At 37.7% G+C, this 18,947-nt stretch overlaps 1 protein-coding gene across 1 annotated transcript in view; it reads left to right on the top strand.

Annotated features, from left to right (window-relative positions):
• DMD (dystrophin) overlaps nucleotides 1–18,947 on the top strand; it is a 2,107,962-nt gene that overhangs the window by 1,588,676 nt on the left and 500,339 nt on the right. Inside the window, exon 55 of the mRNA XM_029240038.1 lies at nucleotides 4,643–4,832. Within this exon, the coding sequence (XP_029095871.1) occupies nucleotides 4,643–4,832 (190 nt within the window). The remainder of the gene's footprint in view (nucleotides 1–4,642; nucleotides 4,833–18,947) is intronic.

Below are 18,947 nucleotides of genomic sequence, written 5' to 3'. Positions count from 1 at the left end.
GGCAGGCGGACTCTCAACCACGGCGCCACCAGGGAAGCCCTCTCTTTTGCTTTTTGTGTATTAGGTTGACCCATAAGAAATTAGTGATATTCAACTTAATAGAAAATCTGGAGTCTTAGAGATTTATTCAGAGATACCATGGCGTGTGTGTATGAAGGAGCAGGTTATTACTTATCTGATTGCATCATTGATAATCAGTTCTTAAAAAGAAAATGGAGGTACTGAAGACATGCCTTCTGTGATTTTTTCCCCTTTATGCAGACTTGTCTCTGGATGAGCACCTTCTTGGGCAGATGCAGGATTGCACTAAGCTTTATAGCGCCAGCACTTTGCCCCTTCAGTAGATTCTTGCAGCTCCAGCACTCTGCCCCTTCAGTAGATTCTTGCTTCTAACTGGTGATAATGCAACTCTGCCTTATCTATAGATCTCCTTAAAGGGCAACCAAAGGTGCAGTGGCTCTTCAGGCTCAATTGCTGAGTGTGAGAATCCTCCGTCCTGTCTCCTTTTGAGACCACGATCTGTGCAAGTATAGTTATGTATTTCTCCACATACATTTTGTAACAAGTATATTTTTCAAATTTTTATTTAGTGTGACAGTTCAGCAGGTCAAGTTCTCCAAAAGGCAGATCCCGAGAAAGCAATTAACGCGCAGGAATTTTTTCTGGAGAGTGCTCTCAGGATAATACCTGTGAGAGAGGAAGGGGAAGGAAGCACAGTAGGGCGGAAGGAGAAGCTGGGCTTTAATTCAGTTGCAGCCACAACATCAGTCAACCCTCCTCCTCTCCGCTCCCTTCCCGAATTGTCCTGAGTCGGAGCAAGGGGACCAGGCTTCTATAGCCCACACATTACCAGTCACTGGATGCAACCTGCCTCCAGTTGCTTTCCTAGAAGCTAAAGCAAAACATACTTCAGTCCTGAAGAGGGGTCTAGGCAGACCCAGCGCAGAATCCACTGCACCAGTAGTTCTCAAAGTTTGGCCTCTAGCGTCAGTGATTCTCAAACTTTAGCATATATCAGGATCACCTGGAAGGCTTGTTGATCTACAGCTTGCTGGCCCCCACACACAGAATTTCTGATTCAGTAGGTCTAGGGCGAGGCTTGAGAATTTGCATTTCTAATAAGTTCTCAGTTGCTGCTGATGCTGCTGGGCTGCGGAACAGACTTTGGGAACCACCTGCCTGTATTTATATGTGGAGGTTGGTGTATGGTGCCCTTATGAATAGAAGTAAAACCTTTTGAAGTCACTATCCCATTCTACACTCCATCAAATTCTCAGCTATTTGTATGCATTATAAAGCTGGAATTGCTGGTAATTAAAATTTGTTATATAAAAAGTACTTAACCAATGCAGTAGATTATATTTGTAAAGGATTATTACTATTTTATGATATCTGGTCATTCTTACCTTTAAAGTTCAGCCAGATTTTCTCCAGGGTCTATAATTTGATAATTTGGATAGGGGAATTTTTAAAAAAATAATCTATGTTCAAGATCTTTTTTTTTTTAAATAGACTTATTTTATTTATTTATTTTTTATGCTGCGTTGGGTCTTCGTTGCTGTGCGCGGGCTTTCTCTAGTTGCAGCGAGGTGGGGCTACTCTTCGTTGCAGTGCACGGGCTTTTTGTTGCGGTGGCTTCTCTTGTTGCGGAGCACAGGCTCTAGGCCTGCAGGCTTCAGTAGTTGTGGCATGTGGGCTTCAGTAGTTGTGGCTCGCGGGCTCTAGAGCACAGGCTCAGTAGCTGTGGTACACGGGCTTAGTTGCTCCGCGGTATGTGGGATCTTCCCAGACCAGGGCTTGAACCCGTGTCCCCTGCATTGGCAGGCGGATTCTTAACCACTGCGCCACCAGGGAAGCCTGCTGTTCCAGACCTTTAGTTTTGTTCTAGGCCAATTTTTTTTTGTTTCTTTATGATTCTTATTATTTCTACATTTTTATTTTATCATATAAGCCGTTTAAAGCCATATGGTAACGGAAAATTTTAAAGTACGGCATATAGTCAGAGCTATTTGGAATGCACAAATATGGCATACAAGTACCCTTGACTCATTTCTAGTCTAGACTTGGCACAATTAAAGTTTAAGAATTCCGTGTACATAGATTGATTTCAGGAGAAAGGATGCGGCCTTAAGTCTCCCACACAAGCAGGAGATAACAGTCTCACCTCTGATCAAAGAGATTTTTCTGCTCTTGCTGCCATTGAATTTTTTTTAACGTATTTCCAAACTAGAAAATATTCAGCCTGATGTTGTCAGTATTTCAGACCACGAGAACAGTGCCTTAGGGTCCTGAAAGAGTTACTGCTCTTCCCTAAGGGCCTAATTTACAAAGCAGCAAACTCAGTGGTAGGATTTGGCTGGAAATCTCATTGTCTCGGTAGAACCCTTTCATCTGGTTTATGTGCATCACATTTTAGAAAGTTATTTACTAGTTACTTTCTCTGGAAGCAGAGGTAAGTGGTGTTTCTCTTTAAAGACAGAGGAACTAAGATGCATCAGGTGCAACTCATCATGATGATGAAGCTGGTAATAAAATGCACAGTATCTAATTCTCCAAGCTTCACTCTGCCATGAGGGAGTTTCACACTGCTCTTTTATTTTGTGTGAATTTGGAGTATGTTAGAATATATATCAGTGTCTAACCCTGCATTTGTCTTCTGCAATGTGACAGCTTATTTCTATGCCAGATTTGGAGCTGGTGGTGGAGTAAATCTTAGTGATTTGCAATGCACGAGGCAACCTAAAATATTAGGTTGAACGGGATGAAATTGCCCCTTTTGTAGGTCAGAAATGGTCAAACATTAGCAATTACACGTGCTTCAACCTGTACATTTGTACGTTTCATGACAGATTATAACATTAAGATTTTCAGTGTTGTTGCAGTGGTTCTGAATTTTTAAATCATATTAAATAAAAAGATAAATAAATAAGCAAATAACGATATTTTGATATTTCTCCCTGCGTTGATAATTTGCCTGGAAACTAAATAAGCAGGGAGCCAGCAGTTCAGGTTAGCCCTTGAACTCCACGAGGTTTAACTGATTTGCCCAACCAGAACACAAAGCTACCTTTCAGCTGTGCAGTATTCAAGTTTATTTAGGAGTTGATAAATAGCTTAGTGCAATGCTTCCTTTTTTCCAATAGCTGCATCCTCATAGACGTATTCTACCCTCCACCAGTTAATGCAGACAGAAGATTTTTATCCAGTATGAGCACCGAAACTACACTGTGGAAGACTGTATGCTCAGCAAAAACCTCACCCATGATGAATAAACAGCTCTTCCGGGGGCTTTGCTGCCGCTGGCTTGGCAGGAGTTGTTTATTGCCTGGTTTGCACATCCCATGATAAAGTTGCTGCTGAAATAAATTGCAGTTTTGCATAATTATTGACAATCACATCTTAACAAGCAGTGTGTATCATATTCAAGTGTTCAATTTTTTTTAAATCCACTTTTAGCTTATGTTTAATCCCAGAAAGTGTTTGTGTAATAATAGAAGGCAAATATGGCATGTAAATAGAGTACTAATTTCCTCACTGCAGACAAAATTTACCTGAATCTTTTTTAGATGGGACTGTTATTGCCTCAGGCAATTTTCCTTTCCAAGCTATTATTATGTAGATGTTTGCTGAGGGCATATGTGTGTGTATCCACAATACATGCATTATATATACTGTCAGAAAATATGAATAACTTTTCTTTAGACTTTTGTGTCATTAGGGAATTTGGTTCATTCCGTCTAAAAGATGAGAGAAATGAGAATGGGATGTGGGCAGAGGGAACTAACATTTTTGAGCAACCATAATATGTGACTACATAACGTGTGAGGCACTCAGCTTTACACACATTGTTGTATTTTCGCTCTTATCACAGCAGTATGTATTGCAGATGAGAAATCAGAGAGGTTAAGTAACTTGCCGTATCACACACTCGGTAGAGGATATCGGGATTTGAACCCAGATCTGTCTGGATTTTAGGCTCCACTTTTTCCATTACGCATAAAATTTTTCTTCTGGAAAATATTCTCAGTTGTATGACCATCAGGTAATGAAAATTAAAGCTAACACAATTAGAACATGATAGTGTTATGCAAAATTACATTTTGTACAATGGTTTCTATGAAATACATGGTTTTCCTACTTCTTAGTCGTTTTGTTCTCTTTTGTTCTTCAGTCCCCTTCTCTTTCTTCCTCCAGTGTTCAACTTTCTGTTCTAGGTTTGCATTTCTCCTGGCCTATCTAATCATGATTTCCTGCCTCAGGTGACATCAAAGATAAGCATGGTATAGATTTTAGGGTTTTACCTGTAAAGATTAGCTTAAACTTTTGCAACATATTAAAATAAGCTTTCAAAATTGACCATCAGAAACTAAAAAGTTTAAAAAAAATTTTTTTTGGAAAATTCACAAGTGAACTTTCAAAAGTCTAAAAGTCCAAATACACACGCACACACACACACACACACACACACACACACACGCTATTCTAGTGGTTGATGCTTTGAAGAGCAGTTTTAGCAACAACTCACCCCTTTGTTCGTATATTACAATTTAGTCCCCTGGACTTTGCTCTTTTCGTGGGATTCACTGGGTGCGCCTTTCTGATGTTTGAGGAGAATTGCATCTGGACATTTGTTCTTTTGCAGAGTGAGCGAGCGAGAGACTGCTTTGGAAGAAACTCATAGATTACTGCAACAGTTCCCGCTGGACCTGGAGAAGTTTCTTGCCTGGATTACGGAAGCCGAAACAACTGCCAACGTCCTGCAGGATGCCACCCATAAGGAAAGGCTCCTAGAAGACTCCAAGGGAGTAAGAGAGCTGATGAAACAATGGCAAGTAAGTCAAGCATTTCTACTTTATCCCTCTTGTGAATCCAGTTGAAGAATTCTCAGCATTTGTCCTTGTAATTGATACGCTGTGGACGAACTAAAATAGTTGTTTTACATGGCCTTATGTATTTAAGCGTTTGGGCTAGAAGAAGAGAGACAGAGGAAAAAGGAGAAATCATTTATTATTTCATTTAATACCCCAGTCTTCTAAATAGTGTGTGTTTTTGACCAGGAAAAACTTGCCCGTAAAGCTAGAGCTTTGATAAGAAGAAACTTTGCTCAGAAAAGTAAATTAGGGATTGGCTTATTAAATTTGAAAAAGTTGCCATTTTTGAGTGTTTATTTAATATTTTACATGGAAGGCATCTGTATGAGTTGTCTGTTTTATTTAGCGTTGCTAACTGAATCAGTTTCCCTTCTTACTTGCCAGTAAGTTTTGAAATGTTAATCTGGCATTTTATAGCTTTCTTCCTAACATGATCTGTGAAAATAAAAATGATATGGCTAAATCTGTCATAGTTAATGATCACACAATTTTCGACAATTGTTTTTCCTAGAAACAAGAATTCTTGCTATAAAATTTCATATGCATAAACAGTGAAAACAGAAGTTTCAGGTAGTTTTGTTTACATGAAGTCTTGGTGAGAATCTTATTCTGTAGTTCAGGAAGGCTCCCGATGCCTACTTTCAGGACCTGACATAATTTTTCTGACCTACAATGGAGTTTCGTTATGTATAGTTGAGTCTTCTGACTTGATGTAAGAAGTTTACTAGTACCGCAAAGAAAATTTGGAGTGTTAGAATAATAGGATCCATTTTTAGGACTAACTTCAGTTTTTTAATATTTTAAAATTATGATGAAAAAAGGGATAGTATATCCTAGGTTGAAAAATAATTCCAAAATCAAATCATATTAAGCAAAGTTTCATCTCCTCCCCTCCTTGTTGTTCTCCTTCTTTTCTTCTGTTTCGATAGGACATTTGATCTACTCGGATGCTCTCGTATGTAGAGCAGATGACAGTGGCAATTTAGAGCTTCTTGGATTCCTCATTCTTGCTTTATCATTATCCTCGGACCCCACTTGCTCCCCCACAATGTGTGTTGAGTTAGTTTGATCATTTGGAGGTAGTTTGTTTAGAGCAATACCTGACTTTATCTTCCCAGATATCTCCCACGGCTTGTGAATGTAAATGCAGTGTAAAGTTCGTTTTTTGGTCACTCTTAGATAAACAGTTAGAAAATGTGCTGCTGTAACATATTTGATTTATGATATTTCATAAGTAAAATTTTATTTCTCCTTGTCCATGCCCATAAAGCCACCCTGGAATTTTAAATATGTGGATTCACATACTCCCCTCAGCTATGGTAAATAAAGAGTAAAACTTTAAGTGGAATTTTTAAAGCAGATTCGTTTTAAAAATAAATCCAGTGACTCAGTTTTATAATAGGGACTTCATAAAATATTTCTTAAATTGATGGGTGTCTTGTTGAGGGCAAAACAAGGATACATCCATCTATCTCCTATACTTTTTATATTTATATCTATAGTACTTATACAATGAAAATTCATATACAAACTTCTCATCATGAGACACTGCAAGATTCTGAATCATTAAAGAAAAAAACTGCAGTGTTTCCTAACTATGTTTACTGTGGAAGAATGGAGAATAAAGTACATTTTGTGTTTAGATTTCTGATCTCTTTCAAAAATAGTTGGAGATGATGCCGAGGAAACTTTCTTAGCTTATTCTATATTACTCATAAAAATGTATTTACTCTTAAAAGCCATATAAAACTCCCTTAGAGTTCCTGAAAACCTTAGACATATCATTTCCCCCTTAACTATAGTAGGACTAACTAAGATTCCAGTGTTATTTTAAAAGAGACAATTTCTCCTTCCCTCTCAGTTAATATTGTGTCTTCTATAAGTTCCAGTTGCCTGAGGTTGAAACTACATTTCATGGATAGGAATGACATTTATAGCCAGCTCTGATTTTCAGTTAGATGGCTGAATAATGGTCTTTTGATGAAAGATTCGAAGATGTCATGGTAAAAACTCTAAACTACTGAAACTATTGATTATTGTTAACGGCACATTTCAACTGATAGAATTAAATCAAGATACTGGGGTTTAAAAGCAACAAATGGAATTTGCCAAGCTCGAAAGGAAATAAAACCACACACCTTAGGAGATTACATGCAGTTTCAGTATTTCAGCTAAATCGAAGTGTTTGCTTTTTTTCCCCTCCAAAGATAGCTTTTTAAAAATTTTGAACAAAAGGAATGTGCTGTAATACGTGTGAGGGAATAAAGTGTAACTGTATGCCTTTCACTTCGTTTGCAGAAGCTGGTGGCATTATATTCATTGTTCGATTCATGCTGTATAGCAAGAATAGTTCTTACATATTAAAAAAGGAAACTCCAAATGCCTAGCCAGAGCAGCGGCTGTCCCAACAGATTTCAATATATCTGTCCACCCCAAAGCAGTGATGTTTTACTTTATACAAATGCTGCTGAATGGGGACAGGGGGTCAGAGAATGGGTTTTTCTCTGTGACTGTCAATCGGTTTTTCTATATATGGAGACTCCAGCTCTTACTAGACTACCTGACTATCACTGCTTATCATCCACTTCGTAGGATGTTTAATTCTCCCAGCAATAATTACAATTCCTGCGTTTGATAAGCATACATATATTATGAAGTATATGCTTCCTGAATGGAATTAACCTGATTAATTCCACTCTGAAAGCCATTAAAGTTTCTTCCTTATATTAGAAAAAAAATGTTATTTACTTTCCTTACTAAGAGCAAAGTCACTATATTTGACCTTGTGCTTTAGGATGAGGAGATTTTTTTCTTATAAGTATTGTTATTTCTGACAGTGTAACTGGAGTCATAAAGCCAATATATTTTTATAGAGTACCATATAGAGCCCTAAGAGGTGACAGTTTGAAAATTCTTAAATTGCAAATTTATTCTTAAAATGAAGAACTATATTCATAATTGAATCAGATTCTTCCCGTGTCCAAAACGTTTCCTGCTTTGGGCCTTAGAGACCTGGTAAAGATGGTCGCAGTTCTAAGTTCTAACATAAAACCGTGGGTAACTAACTGAAAATAGTTAGCTAAACATGCAGACTCTGCATGTTTACTAATGTTTCACAAGAATTTCACCAATCTTAACTGATTCTCTAAGCACCCCCAAGAGATAATTGTAATACCAGCTTGTAAAGAAGGTGTGTGGGGATGGGGATGTGGTGGGGAGAGATGGTCATAAAGGTGGCATAATTAGGGTCTTTTTCTCAGCAAGAGAGACTATGGAGCAATTAGTACTTGAGATTCCCTCATCTGTGATCTGGGTCATGTCTCAGGCCATATCTCTCAACTCACTCCCTCCTCTGATTTCATTTGTTTTACCTGTGTCTCCTCCCACCCTCCCCCACCCACTATAGAAATGCTCTTCTATTAAACAGGACGCTTCCAGAGAGACAAGGCTGATACATTTTGAATTGTAGATCAGAGTACACCTGGAAATTGATTAAGCTACCTTAAATTTCTAATATGTTATTGAAATTGGGGAATTTAGCTTCTTCAGTGTTGCTCACAATATATCTTGGCCCACTGATTCATTCCTAAGGAAGAAGGAAGAATGCAACCTCAGTAGCAAAATTAGTATCCTGAATAAATTGGATTGTCATATTTCTAGGTGCATCTGAAGAGAGAGAGGTAATCTGAAGATCCCTAATTCTAAGAAAAGAAAACCCTCTGTGTATTCCTTTTTGTTGCTATAATTTGAATTGAGTCTTATATGTAGTTTTTAATCTTTCTCCTTTGGTGTCTAAAGATTATGAAAGTTTACCTTGATGTTTTTCTTTTGCCTAGTGATGTCTGCCTGCCATTTTTGATATACAAAACATACATATATATATATATATATGTTCCCTAAGGACTTTGATTGATTCATCAAATCTTTATTAAAGACCTGTTGGATGCCTAGCATGGTGTTAGGACTAGCATTACGAACATGATTAGAGAGATGTTTTTCAAACGTAGTTCAAAGCACTAGGTCACGTAATCAATTTAATGAGTATCAATCCACATTTTTTTAAACAGAAAGGAATAAAATTAATAGAATAGAAAATAACAAGAGTCTATCACTCTGAAATAAGAGTCGGTATTATTTTCTGGAGCTTTGGTTTCAACTGTTTGCATATATGCGCGCGTGTGTGTACATACTGGATCGGTGTGTAGCATATATTCAAAAGCCTCTGCATGAGAGTATGGTTTCTGCCCTTGGGATGCTTATATTCCAGAGGTGGAGATAGTTATGCTAAGACAAGATTGTATGGTAGTGTGATGAGTGTCACAGTAGAGGGCTAGACAGGATCTAGTAAAAACAGAAGATGACTGAGGTAAGCTTGCCGGAGAGGCCAGGAAACTCAACCTAGAACAGTGTTTTTCAGTCTCGCTTATACATTGGAGGAGATCCTTTAAATGCTGATCTCTGGGTTCTACCCCCAGAGATTCAAACTGGATTTGATCACAGCATGTCCTGTCCACGCTTCTCATGTCCAGCCAAGGTTGAGAACTTCTGTTCAGAGAAAGTTAGAAGAATGTGTTAGGAGTTGGCTAGATACACAGAGTTCAAAAGGGAAGGAAACAGCGTGTTGAAAGTCCTGGACAGTTGGGTAGTTCCAGGAATCGAAAGGTACTTCTCTATGGGTGGGGCATGATTATTATAAGAAATGAGTTTGGAAAGATCAGCTGGGGCTAAATTAGGTAGAAAGGCAGCATGGTATAGTAGATAGAGTATAAGCCTTGTAAGCCGAAAGACCACTTAATTTACTTATTTTACCACTTGTTGCCTAACCTCTAAGTCTCAGTTATATTCTTCTGTACAATGAAAGTAATACTTCACTGGATTTTGTGAGGAATAACTGATAGAATACATGTAGAATGCCCACCAGAGGGGCAGAGTGCTGCGCTCAAAGTGTTCGGTATGTGTTAGCTGTCTTTCCCTCCCTCTGTCCGCCTATCTTTGAGAGTTTGGACTTTATCTGTAGTCTATGGGAAGTCACAGCATGTTTTTAAGCAAGGAAATGGAATAACCTAACTTATGTTTTTGAAAGATCGCTCTGGTAGCTGTGAGGAGAATGAATTGGAAGGGTATGAGACCTGTTCCGGAACAAAAGTTAGAAAGTTGTTTCTGTAATATTCCAAGCAAGAAATGATCATTACGGTGTTGAGGTTGAACAAAGGAAACAGACGTGTGAGCTATTTGGAGGGAAAAAACTAACATTGTGATGTAGATTATGGGAGGAAGAGGTGAGGGGGAAATGTGAGGTACAGTGAGGAGTCACTGACTGCTTACCATTTGGCATGACTGGGTGCCTTACAGAGTTGCAGAATTAAAGAGGAAAAATAGTTATGGGAAGAGAAGTCAAGAATGCGGCTGGTTTTTCTTTTGCAAGACTGCTTTGGCTCTCCGGGGCCTTTTGTGTCTCCATACAAATTTTAAGATTTTTTTGTTACAGTTCTGTGAAGAATGCCATTGGTAATTTGATAGGGATTGCATTCAATCTGTAGATTGCCTTGGGTAGTATAGTCATTTTGACGATATTGATTTTTCCAATCCCAGAACATGGTATGTCTTTCTGTCTGTTTGTGTCATCTTCGATTTCTTTCATCAGCATCTTAGGGTTCTCAGAGTACAGGTCTTCTGTCTCCTTAGATAGGTTTATTCCTAGGTATTTTATTCTTTTTGATGCAGTGGTAAATGGGATTGTTTCCTTAATTTCTCTTTCTGATCTTTCGTTGTTAGTGTATAGAAAATGCAACAGGTTTCTGTGTATTAATTTTGTAACCTGCAGCTTTACCAGATTCATTGATGAGCTCTAGTAGTTTTCTGGTAACAGCTTTAGGATTTTCTATGTATAGTATCATGTCCTCTGCAAGCAGTGACAGTTTAACTTCTTCTTTTTCAATTTGGATTCCCGTTATTTCTTTTTCTTCTCTGATTGCCATGGCTAGGACTTCCAAAACTATGTTGAATAAAAGTGGCAAGAGGGCTTCCCTGGTGGCGCAGTGGTTGAGAGTCCGCCTGCCGATGCAGGGGACGCGGGTTCGTGCCCCGGTCCGGGAAGATCCCACATGCCGCGGAGCGGCTGGGCCCGTGAGCCATTGCCACTGAGCCTGTGCATCCGGAGCCTGTGCTCCGCAACGGGAGAGGCCGCAGCAGTGAGAGGCCCACGTACCGCAAAAAAAAAAAAAAAAAAAAAAAAAAGTGGCAAGAGTGGACATCCTTGTCTTGTTCCTGCTCTTAAAGGAAACGCTTTCAGCTTTTCACCATTGAGTATGATGTTAACTGTAGGTTCATCGTATATGGCCTTTATTATGTTGAGGTATGTTCCCTCCATGCCCACTTTCTGGAGAGTTTTTATCATAAATGGTGCTGAGTTTTGTCAGAAGCTTTTTCTGCATCTACCGAGATGATCATATGGTTTTTATTCTTCAATTATACAATGGAATATTACTCGGCCATTAAAAAGAATGAAAGAATGCCATTTGCAGCAACATGGATGGACTTAGAGACTGTCATACTGAGTGAAGTAAGTCAGAGAAAGAGAAATATCGTATATCGCTTATATGCAGAATCTAAAATGAAATGATACAGATGAACTTATTTACAAAACAGAAACAGACTCACCAGCTTAGAGGATGAACTTATGGTTACCAGGGTGGAAGAGTGGAGGGAAGGGATAGTTAGGGAGTTTGGAATTGACATGTACACACTGCTATACTTAAAATGGATAACCAACAAGGACCTACTATATAGCACAGGGAACTCTGATCAGTATTATATAACAACCTAAATGGGAAAAGAATTTGAAAAAGAGTAATAGACACATGAACATGTATAACCAAATCACTTTGCTGTACACCTGAAACTATCACAACATTGTTAATTAACTACACTCCAACATAAAATAAAAATTAAAAATTAGTATAGCCGATTCACTTTGTTATACAGCAGAAACAACACCACAATGTAAAGCAATTATACTCCAATAAAGATGTTTAAAAATATCAATGAAGTAAAGAAGTAAAATGGATAACCAAAAAAAAAAAAAAAAAAAGAATGTGGCTGGTTTTCAGGTGTCTATGAAGAGTAGAGGTGAAAATATCACCTCCCTTGAAGTAGTTGTGAATGTGGATCTAACATTTGGAAAAAGATCTAAAACTGAAGGGCATCGACATGGACTCCATAGAAATACATAATATTACACAGAAATCAATGTCATTGTTACTTGAATTTCTCCATTCAGAAATATATCTAAAAGTCGCTAAAATATCACTTACTGTAGCATAGGATTGGTCTTAATGATGCCATCTTCTGCTCTTCAAAAGGACGTAGCTTTAGAGACTCTCTTAAATGTTTTAACCGTGAAAAAAGGCAAAGAACTAGCAAAACTTTGGTGTAAAATTCATACTGTGGAGAAAGTAAAAGTATTTAGGTAATCTATCCAAGACCTTGAAAAACTCTTTCCAATAAGGGCAGTTGATTTCTTCTCTTATATAAACATGGAAAAGTTTTATTTACCTTTTATTCTACAGTAAAAAGTTCATACAGAGTCACAGTACTACGGATTGTAGTACTCAGGAATAGATTCAAGAGCCACATGCTTGTCATCTTACTATATTCAGCAGTTCATCATGATCCAAGTTTGGACCCTGAAATCCCTGTAGATCACAAGAGAAAATCCAAAAAAGAAACAGTGAAAATAATTAAAGGTGTAGAAATAAAGTCAGTGAGGACAAATGTTCAAGACTGGTGTTTTATCTCCTATAGCAGGGAAGACTAAATATAGAAAATAAGAATCCATTAATTTTTATCCAGTGGTGGCAAACAATTACTTCAATATAAAACAATGAGTTTAATCACTTGATTATAAGGGTTATAACACTCTAAGCCATCTTACCATGGTCCCTTTCATATATAAACATGTTAATTCAGTGTATCGAAACTTTAGGACCTATTTTTTTGGATATTGCCACTAAAGTTAGTTATTATCTGGAATGATACAAGGGAAGCACTAAGTTGAATAACTTTGTACTTCAATCATTGGATTCTATAATTTTATATATACAAACTAAAAGAAAGGCTCACATAGGTAAGAAGACACTGTGCATACTGAAAAGTCAATTTTGATAGCCCCTAATAACGACTGTCTTTTATTCCCCACAGAACTTTTCTGAGGCTCTTATAAGGTAATAAGTATTTAAAGCACTTTGAAAAAGCTTTCTTCAAGTGAAAGATCCTTATGAATGTTATGAATTACCATTAACCAAAAGTCAAACTAAAGATATAAACTTAATATCATACTCTTTAAAATCAATAGATTAAAGTTATATTAATTAATGAGAATAAAATTAACTAAATTGTTCCTTGTTTATAATTGACAAAGCATTTTTACTTCAATTCTCTAATTTGATTCTCACTGAAAACCTCTGGTGTTGGTACTATTATTTCCATATTCAGTAGGGGAGAGTAAAATTAGAGAGTTTCGGTAATTTAGCTATTACTATCAATACTTCTTTGAAAATCAACTTGAGTTTTATCATTACCAGATTAGGAGGGAAATAATTCAGAATAAAAGCCTGTTAAAGAAATGTTTAGTTTTCTGGGATTAATATCACCATTTAATTCAGTTATTTATTTATCCAATTATTAGGCTAGATAATCATACTGTCTCACATTAAAAAAAATATTACTATGTGCTGGGCAGTGTGCTAAGAGCTCTGCTTGCATGATATAACAATCCCCCGCCTTTTTTTTTTTTTTTTTTTTTTTTTTTTTTTTTTCCCCTTTTTTAGAAGAAAAATCTGAAGCTTTGAAAGTTTAGGTAACTTCTCTTAAGGTCACACAGCTATACAGAGAGGAGTCAGTATTTGAACCTAAATTTGACCTTCTGACCTTCAGCTAATCCTGCTATCCTACCCATTACTGTAAACTGATTGATTCAGCATTCCAGGCAAAGACCCAAGATAACCAAAAGCAAGTTTCAAATCATTCACTTCATAGGAATTTGTTGATTGCTGAAAATATTCCTACTTCCTAAACATCCTTCTTTCCTTTACGCTTTTCAGTCTTGTTTCCACATTTGCCTCTTAAGTGAAACACTTCTGTATGAAACCACCATAACTTCCAAATGCAGATTCTTTTATCAAGTCCTGTTGCCCTAGAAATGTATGCATAATTTGTTATTGTAGTCCACCGCAGTCTTCTGGAAAATTTCTCATCTCTTGACTTGCTGGGGTGCTACGTTCTACTAGTTTTCTCCTACCTCTGTTACTACTCATTCTCCTTTCTTTACCTGATGACCTATTCTGGACTCTCTTTTCTGTCTTCATTAATCTCATTCTCTTAATTCAGTAGTCAACCAGCAGTTACAAAGTGTCGGTTATGTGCTAGGTATTAGACTAGAAACAGTCTTTTGTTCATCTCCTTTAATCCAGTGATTTGAAGATTTTTATCTCTTTCCAGTATCAATCCCACAGTTCTTAACCACGTATGGGACATTTCTTACTCAAAGTCTCACGAACATCATAAACTCAGTACGACCCAAATAGGCCATATCTTTAATACCAAGTCTGTCTCCTGTCCTGCCATTCATCACACCACCATCTTTTCAGCCAGAGAAATTTCAAACCAAATAGTCATTTCTACATCACCTTCTCACTCGCCTTACTTTCTAGTTCATTTTTAAGATCTATCAACTTTATGTCGCTAATCATTTGCCCCCGTTCCTTACTCTCCAGTCCACTTACCGCCACTCTAATCCACGCTTTTATTTACCTTTACCTTCCTCTACTCCTTCCTGCCCACGGCATTGCTACAATCCAACCCGCAGATTGCCATCTCAATTAAGCTTCGTAAAGCATAGCTAAGATTGTAACTATGTTATAAATTCCATGGAAGCAGGGATTTCATCTGCTTTATTCTCTTGTATATGCCCATGGCTCAAGACAGTGCCCAGCACCTGATAGGTGCCAATAAATATTCATCAAGTGAATGAAAAAATATACGACTCCTCTGTTCAAACACCTCTTATGACTTCTCAAAGCCTTCAGAATATCCTGCAGACTCCTTCACCTGGCCCTCCAGATTGGCCCTCAAACTCAGTTTCCAATCTTATTTCTTATTTTTCCTCTCCATGCACCCTTAACTCCTACTAAAACACACAGCTAGCCAGTTTACTTTTGTGTCTTTGATGACCTGTTTCTTTTCTTGGGAATGCTTTTCCTCATCTCAGTTTACCCAGATACAACCTAATTTTCAAGGAAAGTCATATTCAAATCCTCCCTTTTTCCCTGAGCCCTCAAGCTAGAAGACATCTCGTTTCCCTCTCGATTCCCAGAGGCATTTCTTGGCCCTTTAAATAGCACTTAATGCTTTCTGTATTGTTTTAGAGGGTCTGGAGAGGATAGCATTTAATAGTGTGGGCTTTGAAGCCTGACTGCCTGGGTTTAACTCATGATTCTGATACTTACTGACCATGGACACATTTCTCAATTGCCCTCAGTTTAGGCAGCTATAAATCGGGGGAAATGATAACATCTAACTCATCAGGCTATTGTGAGTGTGATGTGAATTGATATACGTGAAGTGCATAAAACGGTATTTGATACGTAGTAAGCAACGAGTAAACATAGCTAGTATTGTTATTACTGTTATCAGGTGTATAACATATAAATGTTGTAAGTAAATGTTTGTATTGTTTCTTTCACGATAGACTGCTTAAGGGCACAGTCCTCATATGGGTAGAGTGAGAAGCTATTTAATAAGGAATGGGTGAGTTAATAAAACCGTGCCAGAAATATTGGCTACCATGAGTGTTGAAACTGATTTTTTTTTAAAGCTTTGTCTTTTCTAACCAAGAAAAGATTAAAAATCTTCAGTAGATTTTAATTCTTAAATGTCAACATTGACTCATGTTTGAAAAACTCTTCAAAGTCTTCAGGTACAAACAAACCTTAATACTCATATTCTTGAGGATAAACATACTACACTGAAAACGAAAAAGAGGTGTTTTGCCTTTCACAGTGACCTCCTTGGGGGAAATCAGTTGACTTGCCACCCTTCTCTTTCAAGCAGACACCAGACGTTGAGATTCCCTGAAACACACTTCAGTAACAGTAGTTTATTTTTTCTCAAACGGTCTGACCAACATTGGAAGTCACATCAATGGCTTATAGGTATGTTAATAAAATTAATAAAATTGTTTTACATTTATCCTGTGAGGCAGTAGCAGTGAAGATAACCAGAAGTATGAGTCTATTCACTCACTTCCTCTGATCTCCATCAGAACCTGGACAAGATCTATGTAATTTCAGGCCGCCTTCTCCAAACGAGAATAGAAAAGGTCAGGAAAAGTTTGACGACAGAAGAAGTCAAAGGATTTCACATCACTTTCTCCCCCTCCGTTCCTCCAACCACAAAGGTTTTTTTGAGGGTTAGGGGTCTTTGAGGGCAGACTTTCTAGGCAATAAGTAAATAAATAAATAAGATCCTCCTTTATATGATGGGTAGCAATGCCCCCCTTCCTGTTGGAAAATTCTGAAATTGTGGATTGGAGGGATCAAATAAAAGAACCTCCAGTCTTGTATTTACAGATTATTTTTTAAGTGGACTTCATAAGTGTCTCTCTTGTGCCATTCATAATTCCGATAAGAAAACCTTTCAGGTATTAATCGAAGATTAATAGTATTCAAAATAATTTAGGTTGTCAGCATGTGATTTTTCATTCCACATGAGATCCATTTGCAGTTTAAATGGTTTCCTGAATTATATTAAAATAAAACGTCAAAAAGTTCACATTTTTTTTCATTTTTAACAACATCAGTCTTTAAAGAAAGGTTATTGAACAAAGGTCTATGCATAAATCAGCCATTCCCCGTAGAGGTAAAAGAAGCCATTACACCTGGTTATAAAAGAGAGTTTCATGAATGTGGGAGAAATAAATCATTCCCTACTGGAGATCATATTAGTCTGGATGGAAGAATGTCTGTAACCTAGTAGTGAGAAAGCAACAAGTTACTTTTGTTTTTTCTTGCATCCATTGTTATCCTTGAGAGGTCTATTAGCAAGTTGACCATTCAATATTATTAGTAGTATAAATGTAATCTTAAATTCGCTGAAGATTTCAATCTTTCTCTCTAATTTCTATTCATCTCCAACACCTTTTACAATATATTATTCCTTGGGAGTTATAGAAAAAGTTACTCTCTGCAGAAAGCAGCATTTCATTTGCTCTCAGGAGCCAACCACATCTCGCCTCAATCCTTTGCTCTCAGTTCAACAATTCAATATTGGATTCAATTCAAGACTGTGGCCCCAAATAGAATGAGACCTGTATATTTATGAACTGCTTGACCAGGCACTCTTCCCAATGATTTATTCCATAAATCCTATTTTTAGTTTTTACAGTAGTTTCACAAATGGTTGGAAAACTGTTGTACATTGCAGTTTTAAAAACTGAAATGAGTGTAGATTGCATTTTTACCTGCTATGGACAAGTGTTAACATGTTCTGTTTTGGAGTAGAAAACAATTGTCAATGTCGGGATGCAACCCTTGGATTGATGAGACAACTGTAAATTCATTTCCCATCAATAGCCTAAAAGAATTTTTTAATTTATGCCATGTATACATACACATAGTAGAAACGTATTTTTGAGTGTATTTCTAAATGTGACTTTTAAGGACAGCCACTGAGAAGTGGGATCTGCCACAGAACAATAAAGAGGTTTGAGGATCCAAAGGCTGATAAGAGCCTTACTTGGCCACAAAGAGGAGTTGATAGTGGTGGGACTTGGGGAGAAGGAAGACAGGGATATAATTCAGGTGAATACAGAGTCCTCTGGTCTCCCAGAAGAGGAGGCACCTCCTGCATACCTTACGGGGATGATCAGGGGAGGTGTCCTGGTAAACTTTGGCTACATAACAAACCAACCCAAAGTTAACACCTTAAAATAACAGTAGTCACTTGTTTTGCACATGAATCTACAATTCAGGCAGGGTTCTCTGGGAACTGTTTGTCTGGGCTCCTGGTGATATCACCTGGAGCAAGTAGACTGGCTGCTGGAAGATCCCCTTCCAAGTGAGCTCACTCACATGTCTGGCAAATAGTCAATTGCTGGCAGTCAATTCTTCTTCGTGTAGTCCTCTCCATAGCGCAATTTGGGCTTTTTCATAGTGTAATCGCTGGGTCCCAAGAGCAACCATACCAAGGGACAAGAAGTTGAGGCGCCAGCTTCTTAAGACCTGGGGGAGAAACCAGCATAGGTTCGCTTCTGCCATATTCTATTGGGCCAGCAGTCACAGAGCCCAGATTCAAGGGGATAGGACATGCTTCCATGCTTCCGTGGAAGAATGTGAGAAAGTTTGGGGGGGCTATGTTATAACACTGGCACAGAAAGCTTCTTGTACAAGACACTGAGCTGAATATTGAACAGCAAGTATGCCTTATCCAGGTCAAGAGAAGAGGTCCTCTTTGCCCCAAATACCCTTTCTCTTCTTGTCTCCCTGGCTAACTCCTACTCGGTCTTCAGGTCTTGGTCAAAATACCTTTTCTCAGAAGCATTATCTGGCCTTGCCCCCAAGTGAAAAATTGGATATACGACTATATTGATTTTTTTTTTAATTTAGGCTTTTTTTCTACAACAGAACATAAATAACTTCCTTTCTTACTTAAAAGCTGTAAAATACTCATGGCAGTAAGTATATACAATGAAAATAAATCTTAAGTGCAAAAAGTATCTCTCAAATAGCAATATAGACGCTTACATTTTACTGACCTATTTGCTTTTCTTTCTCTATTTGCCCCAAGGTCTCATCTATACCAGTGTGTACCAATTCATTTCTAGAATATACCTGTTAACAACCTCATTTGCATAGCTCTACTCGCTAATCTGGGCACAAGGTAGCCTCAAGGACGTCTTAATTTTTCTCAGTTTAATCCATCTCTCCTGTCCTTTTCTTAGTGTGTCTGTCTGTCTGTCTGTCTGTTTCTCTCTCTCTCTCTCTCTCTCTCTCTCTCTCTCTCTCTCTCTCTCTCTCTCTC

Source organism: Monodon monoceros, unplaced genomic scaffold (assembly GCF_005190385.1).
Source record: "Monodon monoceros isolate NGI ecotype Baffin Bay Population unplaced genomic scaffold, NGI_Narwhal_1 Super_Scaffold_22, whole genome shotgun sequence".
NCBI lineage: Eukaryota > Metazoa > Chordata > Mammalia > Artiodactyla > Monodontidae > Monodon > Monodon monoceros.
This window is presented reverse-complemented; position numbering and strand designations above follow the sequence as displayed.